This window comes from Arachis stenosperma, chromosome 1, assembly GCF_014773155.1.
Source record: "Arachis stenosperma cultivar V10309 chromosome 1, arast.V10309.gnm1.PFL2, whole genome shotgun sequence".
NCBI lineage: Eukaryota > Viridiplantae > Streptophyta > Magnoliopsida > Fabales > Fabaceae > Arachis > Arachis stenosperma.
Window position 1 is genome coordinate 2,230,146 of NC_080377.1, and position 24,895 is coordinate 2,255,040.

The 24,895-nt window shown below is 34.7% G+C and overlaps 3 protein-coding genes across 5 annotated transcripts; 2 read left to right on the forward strand and 1 right to left on the reverse strand.

The window, feature by feature from the left end:
* On the forward strand, positions 1 to 4,237 carry LOC130941254 (transcription factor IIIA-like). 2 transcript variants are annotated; one of them, XM_057869688.1, is made up of 7 exons: positions 1 to 161; positions 1,411 to 1,596; positions 1,854 to 1,991; positions 2,502 to 2,787; positions 2,891 to 3,126; positions 3,237 to 3,380; positions 3,481 to 4,237. In XM_057869688.1, exons 2-7 carry the CDS (start codon positions 1,453 to 1,455, stop codon positions 3,622 to 3,624), a joined length of 1,092 nt encoding a protein of 363 aa, XP_057725671.1. In that variant the 5' UTR covers positions 1 to 161; positions 1,411 to 1,452; the 3' UTR covers positions 3,625 to 4,237. The 2 variants fall into 2 exon arrangements, with proteins under 2 accessions (XP_057725671.1, XP_057725679.1); XM_057869696.1 differs by lacking the exon at positions 3,237 to 3,380.
* A 4,311-nt stretch (positions 4,238 to 8,548) lies between these two features.
* Positions 8,549 to 16,709, reverse strand: LOC130957987 (uncharacterized). Of its 2 annotated transcripts, none has more exons than XM_057885202.1 (10): positions 16,440 to 16,709; positions 16,013 to 16,236; positions 12,800 to 12,856; positions 12,458 to 12,510; positions 11,093 to 11,144; positions 10,901 to 10,966; positions 10,764 to 10,823; positions 10,396 to 10,438; positions 9,365 to 9,409; positions 8,549 to 9,113 (listed from the first exon to the last, which is right to left on the reverse strand). In XM_057885202.1, exons 2-10 carry the CDS (start codon positions 16,170 to 16,172, stop codon positions 9,050 to 9,052), a joined length of 600 nt encoding a protein of 199 aa, XP_057741185.1. In that variant the 5' UTR covers positions 16,173 to 16,236; positions 16,440 to 16,709; the 3' UTR covers positions 8,549 to 9,049. The 2 variants fall into 2 exon arrangements, with proteins under 2 accessions (XP_057741185.1, XP_057741267.1); XM_057885284.1 differs by having other exon boundaries at positions 8,550 to 9,113; positions 16,013 to 16,145.
* Positions 16,710 to 17,403: 694 nt separating this feature from the next.
* LOC130954971 (ATP synthase gamma chain, chloroplastic-like) lies at positions 17,404 to 19,503 on the forward strand. The gene is made up of 2 exons (XM_057881780.1): positions 17,404 to 18,887; positions 19,040 to 19,503. Exon 1 carries the CDS (start codon positions 17,512 to 17,514, stop codon positions 18,610 to 18,612), a length of 1,101 nt encoding a protein of 366 aa, XP_057737763.1. The 5' UTR covers positions 17,404 to 17,511; the 3' UTR covers positions 18,613 to 18,887; positions 19,040 to 19,503.
* Positions 19,504 to 24,895: the final 5,392 nt, after the last annotated feature.

Sequence of the window (24,895 nt, forward strand, 5' to 3'; positions counted from 1 at the left end):
ATTGCTCGCTTCGTATCTCACTCCCCCCACAGCCGCACTTCTGAGAGACCTCAATCACCCAATCTCTCACTCTGAGTCTCCCTTCCCTCCTTGCAGCTGCCCAACCTCACGGCCTCACCTCTGCTTCTCTTCACCCTGATCTGCGTATTTTGGTCAATCTGGTGAGCATTTTTTCTTTCTTTCGTTTTTAATTTTTATTGATTAGTTGATAATTGGTTTACAATTAGTTGATTGTGTTGGTAAAGATGTAGAAGAAGTGAGTCTTTTTAAAAACCTTGTTGTGGGGCTTCCTTTTAATCAGAAAAGTGGAAGGTTATAGGTACATGAAAATTGAAAAATAAGAGGAGAATTAGGGAGAAAAAAAAAATTGATGATGTGAATTTAGTGTGTGTTAGGTATTGTGATGTGATAGCCTTTGCTTTTTTCTGCTTGCCTCTTTTGTGCTGAGATGAAAAATGGACATTTGAATTGAATTGAATCTGTTTTGAATTCTGGGATCTTTACAGTGAAAATATTCGCCTAAGTTCATAATTAGTTGGTAATTAGTGAAAATATATAATTTTATATCTATTTAATTATGATTGGGTCAGTCCAGCGACCGATTGGATTAGTCTGACTCTTACCGGTTCAATTGCCGGCGGGATAACCGTTGGATCCTCTGCTTCGTTGTCTCCAGTCATATCTCCGCCGTACTGTCTCAATGGCCGACCTTTTTGGATCACCCCATTTTTCTCTCTGCCGTCCGAACCGGGCATACCTCCATCATCACCACCACCTGTAGCTGTGCGAACACCTATCACTCCCATAGTGGGTTTTCTTAAGATAAAACTGAGATCTGAAAGCTTTCTATATGTTTATTATAATAGTATGGAACCTTTGTTCCGGTGTACCCACAAATCCTCCTTCATGAAAGAAGAATTTCAGCTTCATGAAATGGCCTATATTTGTTATTCATCTGTCCCAGAATTCCAAGGTTTTATTTGGCCCTTCTTTGTCTGAACTTTTGAGAGTTTGAATCCTTGCTTTCCGCTCTCGCATGTTTGTTTTATTTAGTGATGGTTTGTGCTTGAAAAATTTGCAGTGCAATCTTACAAATCCTAAGGAACAAATGTAACATTGCTTTAATTTATTGTCTTTCTTTGATGATTAGTTGAATGCTCATGTTATTACCTATATGAATTCAATGTTGTGTTTGGTTTAGTGGAACTTAAACATGTGGGATTCATGATCTCTGTACACTCCCCTCCCCCCCCCCCCCCCCCCCCCCCCAAAACAAAAAAAAAATAATCTGTTATGTAAATTATTAACTTCACCCTCTGTTGCATTGTGAATTTGTGATTTGGTTAGCTATATATAGAAAACCAGGCGAATTTGTTAACCCTGTGTCCAAATGGATTTGTATGGTTTCAGGTGGCGTGGAATTGTTGCAATCTCTGATAGTTGTCCTCGTCAATGCCTGAAATGCAGATGGATGGACCCATGGAAAGTGGTGAGAGGCCAGTCTTCAAAGATATTAGACGCTACTTCTGTGAATACTGTGGCATTTGCAGGTCTAAAAAGATCTTAATTACCTCCCACATCAATTCACAACACAAGGTACTTTGTTCTTTCTGTCTTTTGTTTCAGCATATTTGATGATTATCCTTTTTCTTAATAGTTATCTAATCTCTAATTGTCTTTGCTGTATTTCAAACCCAATGATTGGCATGGTTTTGCAATGAAAATCCCTTATATGCAGTTGTATATTTTACTAGTTATTGGTTGCTTTTTTACCTATCTATTTCAAAGTTAAGAATATGATAATATGCAATTGCACTTGGTTATCTTAATTTGATTTGAATTGATGTGTTTAGGACGAGTTGGAAAAAGCTAGAGCTGAAGGAAATAATGAAGCACATTGCGAAAAGCCCAACAACACTTGCCAACAATGTGGTGCTAGCTTCAAAAAACCTGCCTACTTGTTGCAGCACATGCAAAGCCATTCACTTGAGGTATTTGATTTATTAACAAAACACCCTTTTGTAACTAATTAACTGAAATATTACAATATAGGATAAACTTTTTACATGTGGAAAATGTGTGACTATATGGAGAGCCAAGGAGTGTAAACTAATCCAGCAAGCTACTATACCTTTTTTAAAATGAGTACACTGGAAAAATCTTCTATAGGTTAATACTATATGATTTAAGATGTATCACTGAAGCACATATTTTTGCAGGAAAGTAATTTATAATATACTATAACTATAATAATGTTATAGTGTGAAGCATTGGATCCCAGACAAAGAACTCCAAAATGCATGAGGCAGCATAATTGGACTTGATGGATTAGTATCAGGTAGGGAGACCTCCTGTGAAGCTCCATCAAGGATGCCTCAATCACGCTTTATTCAAGATGAGGTTGGCAATTTGTTCTTCCATGTCTTGTTCTTATTTAACCAATTGACACCCATTGCGTTTTTTTGGTTGGCATCTTTTGACATTTCTTTTAATGGCTCCAGAGGCCGTATGTGTGTACGGTTGATGATTGTCAGGCAAGTTACAGAAGAAAGGATCATTTGAATCGTCACCTTCTACAGCATGAAGGGAAAACTTTTAAATGTCCAATGGAGAATTGCAACCTAATCTTCTCAATAAAAGGTAATATGGCAAGACATGTTAAAGAGATTCATGATGAAGGATCTACATCCACAAATGTAGAAAGTAAGCAGTTTGTGTGCCCAGAAACTGGCTGTGAAAAGGTTTTCAAGTTTGCATCAAAGCTTCGTAAACATGAAGATTCTCATGGCAAGTTTTCATCTAATTTGATTTTCTTTGTGAATAATCAAAGTTTCCATTTTATGTTTTGAAAATGTTGGGAAAAATTGTGAAGAGAACTTTTGTTCTGCAGTTAAGCTGCAGTCGGTAGATGTAGTGTGCTTGGAGCCTGGTTGCATGAAACATTTCACTAATAACCAGTGCCTTAAAGAACATATTGAATCCTGTCATCAATATGTGACCTGCGACACTTGTGGAAGTAGACAACTGAAAAAGAATATTAAAAGGCACCTTCGCACACATGAAGCTGACAAATCATTGGCAGAGTTTAAATGTGAATTTAAGGGCTGTAGCTGCAAATTCTCAAGTGTAAGACCCCTTAATCTTTAAGCCCCTGCATATTCGTTCTAAGTGAATCCACAACCATGGTTACATATTGAACATTGTATTGATTGATTCTTTTGGTTATGCCTCAACAGAAATCTAATCTCGTTACACATAAGAAGGCCGTGCACTTTAAAGAAAAGCCCTTTGTGTGTGGTTTTCCTGATTGTGGCCTGAGATTTGCTTACAAACATGTCAGAGATAAACACGAAAAAACTGGGAAACATGTTTTTACCCATGTAAATTCTTTTCTGACTTCATATTCCAGTTCAATAATTTCCTTGCATTGCCTAGCCTTTGCATTAGCAGAAATGATCAATGAAGTTTTTCTTGATTCAGGGGGATTTTGAAGAAGCTGATGAACAATTCAGGTCAAGGCCAAGGGGTGGGAGGAAGAGAGTGTGTCCTACAGTAGAAATGTTGGTCAGGAAAAGGGTTACACCACCTAGTCAATTGGAGAATTTGTTATTTATGCAGGAGTGACCAGATGAATTGACCTTTCTGTCCCTGACATTAAGTATATATGTAAGGTAGATAAGGTAGATTTAAGCATCTTGCCATGAGTGTGGTACATGGACTAAATCCCCATTTTGGTTCCTGAGATTCACGCGATTACTCATTTTGGTCCCCGAAATTCGAAATTACTTATACTGGTCCTCCAGATTCAAGTTTTGGCACCAATATGGTCCCTCGACCCTTTCCGGTGATGATTAGGCAAATGGAGTGCTGAGATGACACCCTTCCTGTCACGTTGGACGCTGTAACGGTTAGTTGATGTGTCATCTTAGCACTTCGTTTGCCTTGTCATCGCCGAAAATAGTCGAGGGACCACATTGGTGCCCAAACTTGAATCTGGAGGACCAATATAGGTAATTTTGAATTTTGGGGACCAAAATGAGTAATCGCGTAAATCTCAGGGACCAAAATGGGGATTTAGTCGTTGTACATGAAGAATTAGTTTTAGCATAATGATTAGTGTTCACTACATCTTACATATGTTGTGTAAAAGTATGAAGAGTGGCATGTGCATTATAGTGTAATCAATGACAATATTGTGAATAGTATATCTTCATTATCCTAACAATCATGTTTGTAAGTGTATCTTCCCAAAGTTTTAGTTGCCATCACCATGAGACATACACGAAGTACAACATTATAGCTAGTAAACAACTAAAAGAAGCAAAATGTTTATTGGGCTTCCGATTTCAAAAGAATGTTTGTAACAAAGACTAATCATTCAAGTTTTTAGTATTTCTAAAGACTTGGAAAAACTACTGGTAAAAGTTTTTAGTATGTCTAAGGGAACATGGTAACAGTATAATAATAAAACTTTAAATGAATTGGAAACGTATAAAATAAATTATATTTCAATAATTTTTAATAAAATACTTTTCTATAGCGTTCTTACTTCTTAGCATGTGTCTTTTTATTTTAAAACACAAGTTAGCAAAATGGTCGTGCTTATAGATTCTTCAGCAACCATTAAAGTATGAGCAACTAAAAGTGCCAAAAGTGATCTCGAAAATAAAATTTTAATAATTTTTTTGTAAAATATTTTTTTTTCATTTTATAATAGAAAAAAAAATCTTACTACTTTTATTTCTTTTTTATTGTTTAGGACGGTTATAATTGCATGCTTCCTGAGATTCCCAATATTCTTCACCTACCTATCATCCTGACGAATAAGTATGGCGAAATTGGATCGTCCTGCTTCAGGCCTCAAGATGGTTGGAAATCATCAGTCTTTCCTCCATTCTACAATACGTTGTAAGTTAAAGTTGAAACACATTCCATAATTAAATTCATCATCTGAAGAGGAAATCCAAAGTATGAGACAAACCTTCAAATAATTCCATCTAATTCGATCATAGACTTTCATAAATCGGACTTTATGGCCATAAGTTTTTTCTTGCCTTTAGCCTTTTTCATCAAGTGAAACCATCTCCTTCGCAATTAGAATATTATCTTGAATCCTTCTACCTAGGACAAAGCTAGCTTGACAAGGAGATATTCATTGGGGCAGCAAAGGTTTAAGTCTCCCCACCATATTTTTAGTTATACACTTGTAGTTTACATTACAAAAGAATAAATTACTATTTGTATTTATGAAAGATACAAACGCGGACAAATATATCCATATAAGAATAAAACGACAATTGTACCCACGGAAGATAGCTTCCGTGTGCCAAGAATATCCTAACGGACCAATTATATAACCAACGTCCAGGTACTCTTAGCACACGGAAGCCATCTTCCATGATTATAATTGCCGTTTTATTCTTATATGAGTACATTTGTCAGCATCTGTATCTTTTATAGGTACAAATGATAATTTATTCTAAGACAAAACTACTAAATAAATTTTGGCGCTTGAACTTTAGGGGTAAGGGATCATACCCCGGTTTTTCTTATAGAAAAGGACTGAGAAGCCATCATACCCCGGTACCTTTAGTGACCTAATATTAAATATGGCCTTTCGGATTTCCCTCCTGGTAGGCCTCTCACACAAAGCCTTCTTTTGAGGCTACACTTAGTTATCCAATCAGAAAACTTTCTACAAGCATTCATATCTATTCTGGCACCTCCCTTCTTCTCTAAAAGGTTAGCTATTTCATTAAAGTCTCCAAGCATAACTCACTCTTCAGTCATGCTACTCCCCATAGTAAACAGCGGATTTGGATTCTCTAAAGTTTGAATTTTGTTTTAGAGAGTAAAGTTTGATCTCTTACCATTTATTTTATATGTGAGACCAAGAATAAATATGAAAGAGAAATCATTCAAGGGTAGAAAGATCACACTTTACTCTCTAAAATGAAATTCAAACTTTAGAGGATATAAATCCGTAAACAGCTCCTCCCATAATCTTCTACAGTTATTTTTCAGAGGGATGGCATATACTGCAGTGAGCATCCAACTTCTTTAGTTATTCACACTAATTTTTCTATGCACATACTGTTATTTGGATCTTATAACATAACCATTTACACCAAGATTATTTCACAATATCCAAATTCTCCTAGTGAATCCATTTGCTTCCTCTAAGTGGTAGAAAGAGCAAGCCAAACCTTCTAATAAGTAATAACTTCTATTATCCTATTACCACTTATTCTAGTCTCCAAAAATAAAATAATACCTAATTTATACTTTCCTTCAAGGTGCGGCAAAAATCTTTATTTGCCGTTCCTCTACAATTTCATGAGAATATTGTCATCATGAAAAAACAAAGAAGAAGTTACCTCAGGTTGAGGTTTATGACCTTCCCCATGCAGGCTTCTTCTTTTCCATTAACAAGTTACATTAATGTTCTGTTGTCATGACTTGTTTGCCCTTATCTTTTCTCAAATTTTCATCACTACCCTCCACCTTGTCTCCTCTCTGCTCCTCCCTTCCTTGCACTTTTCCAGCTTCCATGGCTGCCTCTTTTGAAGTTCCAGCATTGCTGATTTGGGGGCAGTTAGCTTTTTTGTGTCCCACTCTGCCACACCCAAAATAAATGCTATGAAGATTTTTATACTCCACTTTATACTTGACTTCATCAATGGAGTACTGAGCAATTAGAGTCTCTATTAGGTCTAATTCAATAGATAGTCTAGTAAATTTTTCTCTACTTTTTTATGTCACATAGGTATCAACTTTAATAGTTTGTCGTACTATATTCCCTATCTTCCTTAGCATACTCTCTCCTCATAATATTCTATTGCTAATCCTGGAAGCCCCCAAGTTACAATTCTATCAATCTCGGCTTTTGTGGGATTAAAATTCGGCTTCCAAAGGCGAACAGAAAGGTAGTGATAAAAAAATTTTCGAGGTCTGAAGGCAAAATCTAAATCTTCATTAGAAAAAAAAAATTTAATAATGGAGAAATCATTACCTATGTCAATCACATTAATACTATCCATTTTTTTTCACATGGTTTCTAGCCTCCCTGCTAGAGTCATTAGGGATATTTTCCTTCCTTAACAACTTAACAAATAGGGTGTCCCACCATGGGTGTTGTAACTTCTTTATAGTAGCCTCATTGATCTTGAAGTTATAGATTCCTTCAACTTTATCCACTATAATACCTTGGGCCAGCTCCTCTTCTGTCTTCCTAGGTTGCTTCTCCTTTAAAGATGCTCTTTTTTCTTCATTTCTTTCAACTTCAGCTTTTATATTGACTCTGCCTTTCCCCACCATATCACTGAAGGATCTCCTTTATTCCTCACTTTATATTCTTTCTTCTTCAGCTCCTTGCATCTAGTCTTCCACTCTAGGTATTAACGTTGGGTCTTGTTCTCCTGTGAAAACTTGGCCATCATCTTCCATTCTTACTTTCTTGCCATGTCTAAAGTTTTGATCTTGTTTCCTTCTTGCAGCTGAGATTGGATTATGTTGTCCCTCCTCCGACAAAGCTGCCCCTCATGAAACTATTTGGATTCTCTAAATTTTGAATTTTTATTTTAGAGGGTAAAGTGTGATCTTCTATTCTTGAATGATTTCTCTCTCATATTTACTATTGGTCCCACCTATGAAAAAATTGTGAGAGATCACACTTTACTCTCTAAAGTGAAATTCAAAATTTAGAGGATCCAAATCCTGAAATGAAGCTATTGGGGTGAGAAGAATGGTTGTGAATTGTGGTGAATGATGGTCGATATATCTGTTAAAAAGTTACTTCCTAAGACAAAAAGGTTACTTTTTACCCTTCTTTACTACTTTTTTCCATTCCAAAATTCTCTTCTAAGCCCATGAACATGAAGGACTAGTACCAATTTCGACTGACATGACATTCTCATATTTAAGATATTTGCCGTTGAAGACATGGTTAAATAAGGAATGAGGCTGACTTACAATACGCTAACAATGTTTTCCAAGAGGAGCTAGATTCATAGTTTTTTTTCTTGTCATGCAATCACACTTCAAGATTTCTCAATCCACGGTCTCTATTAAGACTCGAACTTGTAGATGTAGTTTATGAAACTTACAAATTTGCCATTAGCCTTGGACCACAGATTGATAGCCCTTAAAGTCTTTAATACCAAGACAACCTTGCATTTTTTCCTACTCATTTTGTCCTAGCTTATTCAAATAATTTTCCTTTCATTTTTTGTTTAACCCTACCAAAATTGCATCATTAGTTGATGAAATTCAGTAAGATAATTTAGAAACTTAAAACAAGCTAGAATATAACCAGGATAGCCTCACCAATAGCTTTAATTAGAACTTGTCTACCACCTAAAGAGTGTAGTTTTCACTTCCAAAGCCCAAGTTTTTTTTCTGACCTTTTCCTTGACGAAATTAAAAATTATTTTCTTTGATCTTTGAATCATAGAATGAAGGCCAATTGTATATGTTAAAGATTATTAGAGCTAAAAAAACAATTAATTTGTTCAGATTAATTTTTTGGTCATTGATAGCCCCATAATCTTAGAAGACAACAGATTGACACAATTTTATTGGGAAGCCTTGCAAACAAATATAGAATCATCAACAAATAAGAGATAGCTAATAGTTGAACAGTTACAGTTGATATGAAGATCTTGAATCAATGTGTCCTGTTCTGTCTTAACGAATACCCTTATCTGATTTAAAGTAACCAAATGGTTGTCCCTTCACCATGACAGAAAATAATGGATGTCTAAAGGAAATACCCTTATCTGGTCCTTTGATTTTAGAGCTTACCGCATCATAAATCCATAGGTCACCATTGTTTCGGCTGTACCCTCATGTTGGGTTATTCTGGTGTTCATATTTGTTGAATTGATGTTTATGAATGAACAAGGAAATACTACAATTTTGTATGTGAAGAAATTTGTCAAAAAAATTTTGGCAAGAAAATAAACCAAGCATGTAATTTCTAATAAACATAGCATGAGGCTAACACAAGAATGTTGATGTCAAAAAGGCCCCTCTTTGTTGTAACAAAAACTCAAGTTGGCGGTTGCCAGGTTCCTGGCCTAAAAGTTGCACCAGATCCTGTTGGCTCCGAGGACCTAAACAATATATTAACAAGGAGAAAATAAGAAAGTTCAGAAATTATATATCATAAGCCAAAAGCTTGGGAAATGATTACTTTCAGAAATTCAACATGTTTGAAATAATTGTGTTTATAGCATAGATTTGTCTCAATTAGCTGAGTTATGATTTTTATATAGATCTCCAAATGAAAATGTGATTTATAGAAATTTGGCTCATTTTAATGTTAATTGACTTGGAATATCCACTCATGTGGCTGTGAACTTACTCAGGTTCCACTTTTTCTTTCTCAGTTTTGTTCTCTTGAGTACTCCTGCAAAAAGAGTATGTAATTACTATATGTTGAATGGTTACTTCTAAAGTATTTTTATATGAAAAAGTGAAAAATAAAAGCATTACTTAATGACAAATACAATCTGGAAATTGGAGAAAATAACCCAGGAAAGGGTTGCACCCAAAGGGTGTAATGTATGCAAGGTAATTTGATAAAGTCATCTGTAGATTCTACGGCTTTAACTCGTGACCTTCAGGTCACACAAAATGAACATCTAAAGAAAAATGAAGTACCTTTCATAGAAGATGAATTTCTATGTCAGAGTACTGGTAACCAAGGAATGACACTTAGTTTTCTATAGTACAGCATCAGAGCAGCACTGGCTTTTTTTTTTTCTTCTGGTAAACATCAGAGATGCACTCTAGCCTCTAGGTATGTATAGTAATTAATTTTACTCCTTAGAGAAGCTCAACCAAAATACACCCACTGGAACATGGGCTGGACCAGGTTTAGCTAAACCCAAACCCAGACCCAGTCCCGACCCCATTTCTTGGATGGGCTTTTTCCAGACCTAAACTTCATCCCAGTAAAAAAAAGAGACCTAAACTTCATCCAAAAATAATCCAAAAAGGACCAGGACAATGGGGTCGACCTAACACTTAATTTATATAATTTTGGACATTACACATAGTAAAGTAATGGAATATCAAAAGTTAGAGATAAAATTCAATAGATATTATACAATATTTATATCAAAATAAATTATTTCAATGAAAAAAATAATATTATATAATATAAAAAATGTTAGTTGAAGTATATAAGGCTAACAATTTATCACTAATTTCACCAGAGAGTATGTTAACAGCCCGAAGCATGACTTGAACAGAGCCTAAAAGCAACACAAGTTGAAAAATCGAAAACAAGAACTCAGCAAAAAACATGACTGCGACACATGACAAAGCATGTGCATTTTCAATTTCAAATAGATATTTGTCTATTGATCCATCAATTCCAAAAAGACTCACCTCAAGCTACCCCTTGCAACAGATGATTCTTCAACCTCACTACCTATAATGCAATTATGTCAAACTCAAACTGTATTAATAAGAGAACTGGTTTACTAATGTATTGTAATTGTACGAAACCTCAATGCTGGATGGCAAAGCATAAAAATCAGTAAATCATCTGCATAGAATTATAAAAATTTAATGGCTTCTTTTGTAAAAAAAAAAAAAAAAAAAATTGATGTATCATTCTGCTTTGAGGGTAGAAACGTTTAAGTACTTGAGATTAAAAGTCGAGCTTCATTACCCTTAATTTAAGCAAAACATTTTTATTTACCCCCCAAAAAGAATAAAATAATTTAAGAAGAAAAGCAATGTATGGTGATGACCTTCTGAGCCAACTGGAATTTGCCGGATAAAACTTTTCAAGTCTGGACCAGCAACCTTTCCTGCATCAAAATTCAATTAATCGATAAATCAAGAAGTAGAAGAAAATTTGGGATGTAACAAAATTTAAGCATCTAACCAGTGCTGACACGTTTGCCTGTACTGCCTTCTTTGGCTCTCCTTTCCTCTTCTTCTTTCTTTAGAACTTAATTAAAAAGAAACACACAAACAAAAGAAGAAAGTGTTAGGGACTGTAGACCTAGACTTTTTACGAAAAAATTATTGTTTCATTGCACTTATTAGCTAACATGGAAATATAAGTTACACATACGAGCAACATTTTGTCTAACGCGTTCACGCCTTGCTTCCAATTCCATCATTTCCTGAGAGGAATAAGAAAGTGTTATCAAGCACTACTGCAATAGTATAAGTTGTTCTGCCAAAAAGCCTCTTCATAAAAGTTTCACTTCTCAGTAAACAATAGAGGCCATTATTTAGTTTAAGATTTTGTTATTCCATTGCAGAAGTTACAAATAGGAGTAACCAACTAATGGATTAGTTTTGGTTGAAAATATTGATGAACAACTATCCCTTATTTATTCATCCCTTTATAATCCTAACCCCATTTAAACCTCAAACAAAAAACAACCCCCCTCACCAAAAAAGTAGAGCGCCTTGGCCAAGAAAAAACCACCAAAAAAAAAAGAAGACAAAACAAACATATTTCCATTCCTTTAAACAATTGATTAGAACTATATTCATGTTAAAGAATTAGAATATAACTCAAGTGGTTACCATGTAAGAATGATTTTTTATGACTTTGTTAATTATAAATTTAATCTACACACAATTTGATCTAGCGGCTACAATCACATTCTCATATAAAAATACCATTCTCACTCTGATACGTTCCTTATATATATATATATATTGTAGAAGTCAATGAATCACAGGGATCTCTGATTTCATTCTTTTATACATTCATCTAATAATACCCATTAGACTTGCATGATTCCAAAGTTGTCATGACACACCATCTTCGGAACTATTCATGGCCAAACATGCTAATTTATTTACGGTAAATGATCTGTACAAATTAGTTTGGAACAATTGGTGCTATTCAATTATCATTTATAGTATTTAAAATAATATGATACACAATAGAGATGATATCAGCTTGCCTATATCTGTTGATTAGACTATATTGACTGTGGGGGCATAAACAAGAACATAATGTTATAACTTTTAAGAGTGTTTACTAATCAGAGGATAAGGCTAACCTGTTGCATTTCTTGTTTTCTTAGTTTACTTATGTTCTATATTTTTTGTTCACAAAACTTGAGTATGCCTTATATTGCCCATAGGTACTTCTATGGTTCCTTTCAATGCTGCTCTTGTATTTATTAAAAAAAATAGTAACAAAAACAAGAAGAGAAGACACAACAGTTTTACCAATGAGAGACTACAACAACATTATATATTTATTCACCACAGATCAACACTCCCCCCCCCCCCCCCCCCTTCTTTCCTTCCACAATAGAAACCACAAATTAACCAGTGAATACAAACAACAATTCTATTGGAAAGCATTGCAAGTAATGTCATGCCGTCTAGCCAAACCATAACTGGAAAATATATAGACTTCAATAGCCTTGTCATTAGATGAATTTATGATATGATATGCATTTCAATTTACCTCTGGAGTTGGAGCTCTTTTGCGTTGCCCGTTCAGCCAACATATCCATTCAACTAAAGTAATTGGACAATAACTATTCATCAACAGTAGAAAAAAGGAATAAATAAACATAGACTGTTATCTGAATAACTTAAATATAATCATGCCTTTCACACTGAAGCTGAAGGTGGTGAAGACTAAGAAATATCTTTAGCAATAGAAGATTATGAAAATAAATTCATTAAAGAGATGTGAAAATTGGATGGAACAAATCCATAATCAACAGAACAAAAGAAGGCTCTAAATTCAAATAATTTAGCAACTTAGAGAAAGCTACTACAAATCAACAAGTCGAATATATACCTGGAATTGAGGTAGGGTCCTCCTCTCCCTTAAACACCACCCATCTTTTCTCTTTCACTAATAAACCAAAACAAGACAACAGAATTAGGTAGATACAGCCTACAAACATACAAAGCAAAATCACACAACAACGAAAATATAAGTAGCATTACAGTTTTTACACTCCAAACCCATGCTCACAGATCAAAATAACATTTTAAGTAACTCAACACAAATTTGTCGAGTTAATACTCAAAATGGCCCCCTGAAATTTGACCCCGATTCAATTTAGCCCCCAAATTTCCAATTGACTCAATTTGTACTTTAAAATTGAGTTGGGACTCAATTTGGCCCTTTCGTCCATTTCCGTCACCCGAGAACTAACATGGCAATTTTAATTGACACTTGGCACAGTCAACAGTTATATGATGTGGCAAAAATCTTATAAGCACCAATTTAGCCCCCAGGGATCTGAACATAAAAACCTAGATTGTGCCCCGAATCTCCCAAATTGAAGCCGTTTTTGGTGAGTTGGGGAGGATGCTAAGGAGCGGCAGCAAAGCTTCCAAAGCTCAAGTAGGCAGCTGGGAAGGTTCCGCAATGGTGTGGTTGTAGAAATGATTAACATTTACACTTACTTCAGTCTATTTTAAATCAACAATCATGAACCTCCATTCAAAAACATAAACTATTAAGTCTTCCATTCATTCCAACTTCTCTTAACACGAAAACAAAAAAAAAAATGCCAGCAACAAGCCTCATATTTATTTTTACTATCAAACAACATTGCTACTAATATCCATTTGCCCAATGCATCAGAGTCAGTTGATCTCAGTCACATACATAAAAAAATTAAACCCTAGCATACAAGAACCCTACCAGTACTAACAACCATAATCAACCTAAGTGCCTGAAAGATTCACTGATCAAATAGAGTAAAAACACAAAGAACAACAAACCTCAGCCAACATATTCCAACAAAACAAAGCATTGCATGTTGGGAGTAATGATTTTGTTACTAACTTTTTTTTTGAACAAATGGTGGTTCCTAGGTTCTTTGTCTTCACTATAGGCCGACGAAACAAGTGTAAAAAGCTTCAAACTTCACCTACAGCAACAAGATTGATTTTCCGTTGCCACAATGTATACAAGAGGGGGAAGAAGAAGAAGGGTCAATTGAGGTTTCAGTAATGAAGTGTTTTACATTTGGGGTTTCGTTTAGCTCCCTTCTCATGTCACATGGCATCGTTTTAATACATTTTGGGCGCCAACAACTACACGATGTCATTTATGTAGTGCCAGGTGTCAATTAAAATTGCCACGTCAACTCTCCGGTGACGGAAATGGATGGAAGGGCCAAATTAAGTCACGACTCAAAATGTACAAATTGGGTCGATTGAAAAATTGGGGGCTAAATTGAGCCGGGGTCAAATTTCAAGGGTCATTTTGAGTATTAATTCCCAATTTGTCCAACAAAAGGGAACATTGCCATACTTTCAAGGTTGTTAGGAGCGGACACTCTTACCAAAGAAACCACCCTAAAACATATACATAATTACACATACACATTATAGATTGTTACTTGTTTAGTTTTAGATGGATTTCTTATATCATTTGTATTCATTTGATTTAGATTTCTTACTTTGAATTACATCCCTCACAATGAAACCAGAGTATAAGAAACAGAATCTCCAAAATCAAGAAATCCATTAAACAAATATGGAAAAATAATATCCCCTTTGCCTACAAAAACTAGATAAGACCAGAAATCCTACAAGACAAGAAAGTAAAACCCAAAACACAGCAAAACACCCTTAAATAATAATAAAAAAAATAGCACAGTCCAAGCAGGAGTGGCCAACACCATTGAAAAGATTATGAGAGACTCTCTTTGGTGTGGAACTATGGATGCAAACCAGGATGATTTGCTGAACAAGGAAGGAGGCTCGAGTCTCGGCAATATTGTGTCTAAGAAGTAAGAACATTACACTGGTAGCTAAATGGCTTTGTCGCTTTCCTTTAGAACCTCACTCTCTATGGCATCAACTTATCAAGAATAAGTATGGTTTGGACAAGACCGGTTAGGATGCTAATGCTGCTTCCCATACTACTCATTCTAGCCCTTGGAAGTTCATTTCTCAAGGTTATACTATTTCTAAACCACATCTTTCTTTGAATGTAGGTGATAGTTCTTGTTTTAACTTATGAGAAGACAACTGAATAGAAGATACCTCTCTTAAGAGTTTCTGCATCTCTATTGACTATCTTCCTTGAATAACTCCCCTATCCAGGCCTTCTACCCTAGACGGGGTTCTTTCTTCACATGGGACTTCCAATTCTTCCATAACCTAAATGATAAGGAATCCTCTGAACTTATGATACTCTTAAGCCTCCTTGATCATTTTTCTTTATATTCCAACCCCAACAAAAGGTCATGGTCTCTTTATTCCTTTGGTAGTTTTAGTTGTAAATCATTCATCTCTAATGCATTCCCAAAATACAATCTCTTCCCGTATTGACAAAACCTATTTGGAAGTCCAAAGCCCCCTCAAATATTCAATATGGATAGATATGCTTAACAGAATTAACACCAATGGCATGTTTAGGGTTTAGGTTCAAAGGCCACATAGGTTGTCTCCCCTAATGTGTGTTATTTTTCGGAAAACTCAGAATCAAGTTCACATCTGCTTTTGCATTTTCGCATGTGATTTTGTGTAACAATTTGTTTGCCATCTTTGATGAATATTGGGTGGTCCCTGCAACCTTAGATGAATTTCTCTTAACTAGGTTTTTATTGGTTTCAGAAGTAGAAAAAGAGGCAAAATCATTGTGGCAGTGTGCAATATACGCTACTATTTGGAGTATTTGGTTGGAGCACAATGCACACACCTACAATGACAAATTTTCTAACAAGTAAGTTTTTTGGCATCTATTTAGTGTAACTCTTTAAGGAGGACTTTCTGTCCTAGACATATTGAGAGATTGGAACTTATTCTTTATAGATAACTCTTTCGTTGTTTTGATCTGGTATAGAGGACCTCTTATCCTCTAAATTGTATTCTTCTTCTCTCCACCTTAATGAAATTCTTCTTTTACCACAAAATAAATAAATAAATAATAGCACAGTCCAGTATTATCACCCATATAATCTATAAAAATAAATAATAACATAATTCAATATTAAAACCAGAATAACTGCAGCATATGCATAAGGAGAAAGAGAGAAACACTTACTGATACCATCAACCTCTTCCATTTTGGTGAAGTATTTGTTTCCAGTTTTATCCACTCCAACCATATTTCGATTGCTCAGTAACCCAGAAATCTTCCCCAGAACCCTCCGCATTTTATTTAGTTTTGCCGTTTCCTTTTCAAAGAATAACAGTTGAAACATGTTACAGGGTTGGATTGGAGATTGCAAACTTCAAAAACTTTACAAGATGATACTCCATTACTCCCTTCATTCCACAATATTAAGCTTTTAAGTTTATACACTATGATAAACAAAATAAAACGATTGAATGTTCTAAATATCCAAAAAGAAAAGGTGTACGTGACTAAAATACTAAGTGGAAAGATGAATTCACATATCATATTAAATTCCAGAAAAAGAATCAATCTAACTGCAGAACTACAAATGAACAGTTGAAAAAACACTAACCACAGAGGGCGGAGATGTGGAATCGGGGGTTGAGATCAATGATGAGATGAGCAGGCAACCACTGTTGTGTGGCGGTGGTTATGGGTTGTGGATGTGGAGTGGCTGCCGGTGTTGGCTGGTGTTGTCGCCACTATAGTGTTGAAATCGCCACCGTCGTTGGGATGTCGCCGGCGGGTACAGTTAGAGGAGATTGGGGGGTGGGTGCTATGGTGGGTTAGAATTTCGGCAATCGGTGAGGAAAGCTAAAATGTAATGAATCAATTAAAAGCTTAAGAGAAATATAGAGACAGATGCTTTTTATCAACAAAAATTAATATTTTACTTTTATATTATTTAAAATATAAAATTCAATTTTTGGTATTTAAAATTGTTTAAATATTAACCAAAAATTATAATTTTTATTAATCATGTAGATATTGCCTTTTATGATTATTTTAAAATTTAATTTTTGAATAATGCTAAATTAGAATTCGTGTATTAACTAAAAATGATAATTTTGTTTACAGTATTTTTAAATCGATTTTAGATTAATTTATAATAAATTTAAATTTTATTTAAAAATTTATTCGGTAATTAATAAATTATTATAGATACAAAATAAAATTTTTAAAATAATAAATTAATAAAAATTCAAATGCATATATATTTATATAAAATTAATAATAAAAATTATTAAATAATTTAATAAATTTAACTAAATTATAATCTAATAGTTTACCATTATAAAATTTATAGGAAGAAAATTTTACATGATAAATTTGATTAGAAACATAATATTAATGTTTGTAATTTTCTTTGGTTTTAAATTTTGAACAATAATAAATACTAAAAATAAATTGAAAGTGAAAATTCAAGTGCAATCAATTTCGTTAAATAATTTGACTGATTTAACTAAATTTTTATGTAACACTCTCAAATCTCAATTATCAAGTCCACATAAGTCAAGTGCACCTCCTCAGTTTTCACCTAAATTGAAACGGGTTGGAAAGTAGCGCCAGCCCTACCAGGCTACCACCACCACTATCCCCACTCCCCCCGAAATCCAACCCAAAGCTTCTTCATTCCACCGCTCATGTTTTCCTCATCACTCTCAACTTCCCTTCCTCCAAAACCTTACCTCTCTCACCCACTCTCCCCCTCACTCCACCAACCACCGTTCCCTCACTCTCGCCCTCCGTTTCCTCCTTCCATTCGCTGCGGCATTAGGGAACTCCGAGAAAGAATTGACATCGTTAAGAACACTCACAAGATCACTGAAGCAATGAAGCTCGTCGCGGCCGCCAGGGTCCGACGGGCCCAAGAAGCCGTCCTAAACGGCAGACCCTTCGCCGAAACGCTCGTTGAAGTCTTGCACGACATCAACTGCCGTCTCCGAGACGACGACGTCATCGTCCCCCTAACGGACGTCAGGCCCGTCAACTCCGTCGCCCTCGTTGTCGTCACCGGAGACCGCGGCCTCTGTGGCGGTTTCAATAACGCCGTCTTGAAGAAAGCCGAAGCTCGGATCCAACAGCTACACAAGCTTGGCTTGAATTGCGTTGTGATTAGCGTTGGGAAGAAGGGGAACGCGTTTTTCAGCCGCAAGGGAAGTGTTAGGGTTGATAGGTTCGTTGAATGTGGGAGCTTCCCCACTGTGAAAGAAGCTCAAATCATTGCTGATGAGGTGTATTCACTGTTTGTTACAGAGGAGGTTGACAAGGTTGAGATCGTTTACACCAAGTTTGTGTCATTGGTGAAGTTTGATCCTGTGATTCAAACTCTGTTGCCGTTAACGGCTAAAGGCGAGGTTCGCGATGTGAATGGGAACTGCATTGATGCCATTGATGACGAATACTTTAGGTTGACTACAAAGGAAGGGAAGTTGGCAGTGGAGAGGGATGTTGCTGTCAGGGAATTTGCTCCGCCACCGATTATGGAGTTCGAGCAAGATCCGGTTCAGATTCTTGATGCTATGTTGCCTCTGTATTTGAACAGCCAGATCTTGAGGGGTTTGCAGGAATCACTAGCGAGTGAGCTTGCTGCTAGGATGGCTGCAATGTCTAATGCAACCGATAATGCCGTCGAATTGAAGAAGAATCTGTCGGTTGCTTATAATCGTGAACGGCAGGCAAAGATCACAGGGGAGATATTGGAGATTGTGGCCGGAGCTGAGGCACTAATACCAGTTGATTGACAAGTTGCAACTTTTCTTGTCATAAATTTTGCCTTGAAATACCAAACTCTGTTAATTGTTATATAGAACATGGGATTATGAAGTTTGTCAACATTGTTAATACTTTTATGTGTTGTTGTATCAAAGTGAAAATATATTTATGCTTTTCTTGATATTTCATACTTATTCAGATTGCTTATGTTTTGCTAGTTTTCTAACCAAATGTAGGAGTTCACTTCAGAAAATTTGGCGAGTCTCAACGTTTTAAACTATACTAAGTTTGGCAGATAATAAAGGTTGGTTTATTACTTATCTTTCCCTTCCTTATTTTCTTGTATGCCTGTTGCTTGTTTTCTAATTCTGGTTTTACATGTATCCTAGTATATGTCGACGATCTAGTTTTGGCAAGAAGTGATTTGGCTGAGATTGTAAAATTACTTGATGACAGGTTTAGAATCAAAGGTCTACGTGAATTTCTTGGTCTAGAAATGGCTAGATGTCAACAGGGTATTGCAATGTAACAATGCAAGTATACTTTGGACTTTCTTGTTGAGTTTGGGCTGATGAATGCCAAATCGGCCACCACCCCAATGGATTACACCACATAACTCTCCAAGAATTTGAAGGAGAGGTCGTAACTTAGGTTACAGCCTCGGGGCAAGGAACAGCCACAAACATAGGATTTAGTGCCAAGCATAAAGATTGAATCAATAGGACCGAACTCCCAGAGTGTGAAGCCCTTTGGAGTAGGGGGATGAGACTTGGTCTGGGGCAATTGCACCGTTCTCTCCCTCCGCACATGACTAATCGAGAACGAACTTCGCAATTAGAATTACTCGACCTTCTCAGGCACTGCGGAATGGTCCCAGAAAGGATGAGAAAAGGGCTGCTGCCGGGCTAGGCTCCATAAGGTAAGGGCGCTTGCTGCCTAAACCATTAGGGGGGGGGGGGGGGGAACCCCTTTGGATGAGGGGGGGGAACCCCTTTGGATGATATCACACCCTATTGGAGGTTGATTGGGCGTCAAATATTTAGCCAATACCAATAAACGTCATGCTTCACCGTGAATATGCTTAGTCAATTTCTTGATGATGCCACTACCAAGCACTTTCAAGCTGCGCTCCTTGTTCTTCGCTACCTCAAGGTCAAGGGTGCTCCAGTTAAGGGAGTGCTCTTTTCCACCTCTGACGAATTCACTCTGACTACTTTTTCTGACTTATACTAGAGTGCTTGCCTTGGTACTCGCCGTTTTGTATATTTCTGGATTCTGTTTCTTTCTTGGGAGATCATTGATATCTTGGCGCATCAAGAAGCAGCACACAGTAGCACATTCCTCAGCTGAAGTTGAGTACAAAGCAATGGCACATTCCTCAGCTGAAGCTGCCTTACTGTCTCTTGGGACGGATAACGGTATTTTATTACGTTCATAGATGATTATTCTCGTTATAGGTATTTATATTTAATTCATGAAAAGTCTCAAGTCTTGGATGCTTTCAAGTCTTTCAAAGTTGAAGTTGAACTTCAACTTAAAAAGAAAATTAAAGCTGTCAAATCTGATCGTAGTGGTGGATACTATGAATGATATGATGATTCAAGTGAACAACATCTTAGGCCTTTTTCACTTTTTCTAAAGGAATGCGGTATTATTACGCAATACACCATGCCAAAAAAACCCTAGCATGAATGATGTTGCAGAGCGAAGAAACTGAATTCTTAAGGACATGGTGAAAAGTATGATTAGTCATTCTTCCTTATCTGAATCACTCTAGAGAGAAACCTTAAAAACCACAGTGTACATCCTTGATAGGGTTCTATGCAAAGTAGTTAACAAAACCCCTTATGAAATTTGGACTAAGAAAATACTTAGTATAAAGCATTTACACATTTGAAGATATCCAGCTGAGGCACGATTTTATAGGCTGCATGAAAGAAAATTGGACTCAAGAACAATTAGTTGCTACTTTGTTGGTTATATTGAGCATTCATGAGGGTACAAGCTTTACAATCCTGCATCAATGTCTATTTTTGAAATGGGAAATGCGAGATTTCTTGAGGAGGTTGAATTTGGAGGAAGAAAATATTAAGAATGTTGCTTTTGATAAGAATTCTATAACTAATAATAATCAGATTTTTATACTTATTATCCAAAATACAGTTACAGTATAAGAGAACAACTTATTGTAGATCCAGTTACAATATAAGAAAATAATGAGAATATTGTTGTTGCTCAAGATACTACTACAGTACAGGATAATAATGAGAATCCTCCTCAACTCCAACCCATACAACAAGCTCAACAATTTCAAGAAGTGCCATTAAAAAGATCCAACAGATAGAAGAGAAGTGTAAATATAAAGTTCGTTTAATCGCTAAAGATTTAATTCGTATATATTGATAATTCAAATAGTTTACTAGATAAATGATGCTAACTACGTAATGCAAATATAAAAAATACTTTAAAAATGTAAAATGATAATAAACATATATGTGTTTTTTTACAAGTATTTTAAAATAAAAGACATTAAATTAAATAACATATTTTTCTATACTAATAAAATCAATTACTTGATTTGGACCATTGATTTTGTTGATTAAATTTAATCTTAATCGTTCATTTAATAAGTGAATGATTATAAATAAAAATAAGAGTTAAATTAGAGTGTGTAAATTATTTGTAATAAACGCTTATGTAGTGAAGTATTTTTTCTACCAAAATTTTTTTTATATTCTTTTGTATTAGTTTTTTTGCAAAATAGTAAAAATTAGACTTTCTTGATCTCAATTCAAGAAGTTAAATGACTTCAAAAATCAAATGATATCGAACGATAAAGTGTGTCCAAAATCATAACGTTATAGATAGAATTTTTAACTTAATATATTAAAGGAAAAACATGAACATGATTAGATGCCATATTTTGATCTAAAACTTTTAAGGTAATAAATAATGAAAAACTTATAATTCACACTTAAAACATCAAAATAGCATATATTTACTCTAACATAATATTAACTTGAGAAAAGTCTCACATCCATATAGTTGTTTTCATACGAAATTATTAGTCGAGAATTATTAGATAATTTGACATATATGTAACTAAATTATTATCTGAGAATTGTTAGATGATTTGACATATATGTTTAATTAAATTATTATCTAACAGTTCTCAACTAACAACTTTATGTGAAAACAACTATATATGTGAATTTCTACCGTTAACTTATTAACAAACTAAAAATACAGGTTCTTTCCTTAAAAAAAAAAAACTTTATTAATGGCACAAGCATGAAATTGAGATTAATGTATTGATAAAGAAAAGCTAACCATTTCGATGAAGAAAGGTGTGGTTTGGTCCCATAATATTAATTGATTATTCGAAATATGGTCTACCATGAGAGATGGCAAAAGAAGTTCACGCGTGCCTTTGGTGTTTCGCTGTCAATATCAAGAGAGATCCTTGACCCACATTCCGCACTTTGCGTTCCTCTGCTGCTACAATTTCACATAGCCGCTACAACTTAGAATCTAGGCCAATGTTTTGTTCTTATTGTTCATGTAATCATGTGAGACGTGCACACCGTAGGAAATATCCACTATTTGTGTTTGTATCAATCTAACTAACGGTTCTCAGTTATCCACTTCACGTAAAGTTGATAACTGAGAGCCGTTAGATGAAAATTTAGTCAAATCAATCAAATCATCTAACGGCTCTCAACTATTCACTTTACGTAAAATTGACTGCACCTAAGTTTTCACTTTTTTCTAAAACTCAGATACAGTCGACTTCACATAAAGTTAATAGATGAGAGCCGTTAAATAAAAATTTAGTCAAATCAATTAAATCATCTAAAGACTTTTAACTATCAACTTCACGTGAAGTTGACTGCACCTGAGTTTTCACTTTATTCCAAAAATATAAACAATACAAAAGAAAAAAGGGGACTAAAACAAATATTAGTATTTTGGTGATGAGGTTAGTTTGCATTGGTTTTTCATACGTTAAACAGGTAGGATTTATTTCAATCGTAGTTATCAAAATCGAATCGAATTAGTCGATACAGTAAAAAAAACTGATGAACCGGTCAAGTGATAAGTTTGGTCTACACATTAAACTAAACGCAATCAAAATCTATGGAAATAAGTCAAATTATATATCAATATATAATTTTTTTATTTTTTTTAAAAGTTTATGGAAACAGATTCTCTGCATGTAGATTACTTTTACTACCAATCCTTCCAAAATTGACTCAATTAATATGATAAGGGTTCAGCTTGAAACAAATCTACATCCTCCTTGATTCATGTGGTGCGGTTTTCTATCCTAATAATCGAGGATGTGAAACTTTGGCATAACATGGGGATGGTTTATTTCAGCTACTTTGTCACATACTTTAATTCCAAAATTTTCTTATATGTATTCATTCTATGTTGGAGTGACATTATTCCTTCAGGACCATAATATAAATTAAAGCATATCTTCAAGAATATTTATATGTCAGAAAATGAACACAAGGATTTCATACTCAACACGTTGCTATAGGTAGAAAATAAAATGGTTCATTAGATCAAGTATAGTCGGCAAAACTGAAATGAGTGTTTATTAGAATTCAAGCCGAAAAGTTTGCATCTCATGTTAAGATTAATAATGTAGTAGACACAATGAGTGAATAAAGAGCCATTTTGAATTTCATAAAAGTATGGGAATTGATGTCTCTACTTCAATCATTGACGAAGAAGAGATAATTAAAAGAGACTTTAATGTTTAAGTTAGCTATTAAGTTAATGAAAATGAATTATGAAATAATTTCTACTTGAAAGGTATTTTATAAAGAGTTGATAGAGTTAGTTTGTTTAGAGGTTAGGTTACTAAAATCTTATTTCTAGCATTTGTACGGTTAATTATTTGATGATTGTAAGATTGGGACCAAGTTCTTGCAAGTCCATCTGATGAAGAGCGAGATTTTTATGTCAAGGAGGCTAGTTAGATTCTTTTTTTTTTTTGTTAGTTGTCACGGTATCCCCAACCCGACAGATTAAGGACTAATCCGTTGCGAATTTGAGCTCCATTTAAGGGTTTGTCGCTGGCCAATAGATTCTGATAGAACAAACTTGATCTAATTCGATCCAAGAGGAAAACGAATTATCTTGTCAAGGCTAGTCAAGATTGAACCTCTTGATGTTGGTTGGGTCTAGGTTGGATTATCTTGCTAATGATATTGTTACTTTAAGTATATATATACCAATATCAATATCCATGCATGTTTTATTTTGAGTTAACTATCAATTCATAATCCAAAAAATTTTGATGCTCATAAAAAGGTTTCTGAAAGATATTATCGACAAAATATCCTTTGAATGATTTGAAAATGCGACAAAAATAACTAATAAATATTATATTTTTTATAAGTGACAAAAAATTTTTGTATTTTGCAAATGACTTATTTATTTGTTTAAAATTTTTGTGGCAATATTTGAATAAATATTTAAAAGTTACACAACAAAATTCGGAGCAAAATCTTATCTCTAGAGTTTTTTATTTTTTTAAAAAAATTTGGTCATTTACAATCATTTTTTTTAAATTCATTTGATATAATAAAATTATCAAATTTTAAGGATAGAAATATATTATTTTTATAATGATACTCGCAAAAAATTGTATCAAAATATGATTTCTAAAGTCTTTTTTAGAATATATATTTAATATCTAATTATTTCTGTCGTATTTTCAAATCTTTCAGAAACTTATTTGTCGTAATATTTTTTAGGGTTATTTATGTCAGCATTGTGATATCGTGTGCAACAAAATCCTCAATAGAAACTCAATTTCAACATGTGTATACCCATGAGAAGTTCAGAGAAGTCCAAGCATAATTTAGCGGAAAGGTGAATTTCATCACAAGATCAACGCAGTTCACTCTAAGTTATACGGTATATGAAGTTGTAGAATAAGTTTCTAACTCAATATTCAACAAGTTTGCAGTTACATACGACGCTTTATCATTTGAAGTTAAATATCAATGCTTATTATTCGAGTTAAGAGGGATATTGTGCCATCACTCTTTGAGTGCATTAAGCTTTGAGCACGTTAAGGTTTGAGCGAGTAAATATAGTGTCGCCAAGATATATATTGGAACGATAGAGTAAGAACGTAAAGAGGAGGCATACACATATCAAAAGCAGCCACAACAAGCCTCTATCAGAGCTAAGAAGTAGGAGATTTGACGATTTAGTGTTTCGATCACAAAATACATGTGAATTTGCATCAGAATATGAGGAGTTGATTGTGAATTTGCACCGCGCTTATGA

What these genes read in the sequence shown, in the direction of transcription:
- LOC130954971 (XM_057881780.1), top strand. Translation starts at nt 17,512, where the DNA reads ATGTTTTCCTCATCACTCTCAACTTCCCTTCCTCCAAAACCTTACCTC.
- LOC130941254 (XM_057869688.1), top strand. Translation starts at nt 1,453, where the DNA reads ATGCCTGAAATGCAGATGGATGGACCCATGGAAAGTGGTGAGAGGCCA. An exon ending in TGCAAAGCCATTCACTTGAG is followed by an intron (nt 1,992 to 2,501) that starts GTATTTGATTTA and finishes TAATGGCTCCAG; the next exon opens with AGGCCGTATGTGTGTACGGT. An exon ending in TAAACATGAAGATTCTCATG is followed by an intron (nt 2,788 to 2,890) that starts GCAAGTTTTCAT and finishes TTTGTTCTGCAG; the next exon opens with TTAAGCTGCAGTCGGTAGAT.
- LOC130957987 (XM_057885202.1), bottom strand. Translation starts at nt 16,172, where the DNA reads ATGTTTCAACTGTTATTCTTTGAAAAGGAAACGGCAAAACTAAATAAA. An exon ending in AAAGAGCTCCAACTCCAGAG is followed by an intron (nt 11,145 to 12,457) that starts GTAAATTGAAAT and finishes TATTCCTCTCAG; the next exon opens with GAAATGATGGAATTGGAAGC. An exon ending in AGGCAAACGTGTCAGCACTG is followed by an intron (nt 10,824 to 10,900) that starts GTTAGATGCTTA and finishes ATTTTGATGCAG; the next exon opens with GAAAGGTTGCTGGTCCAGAC.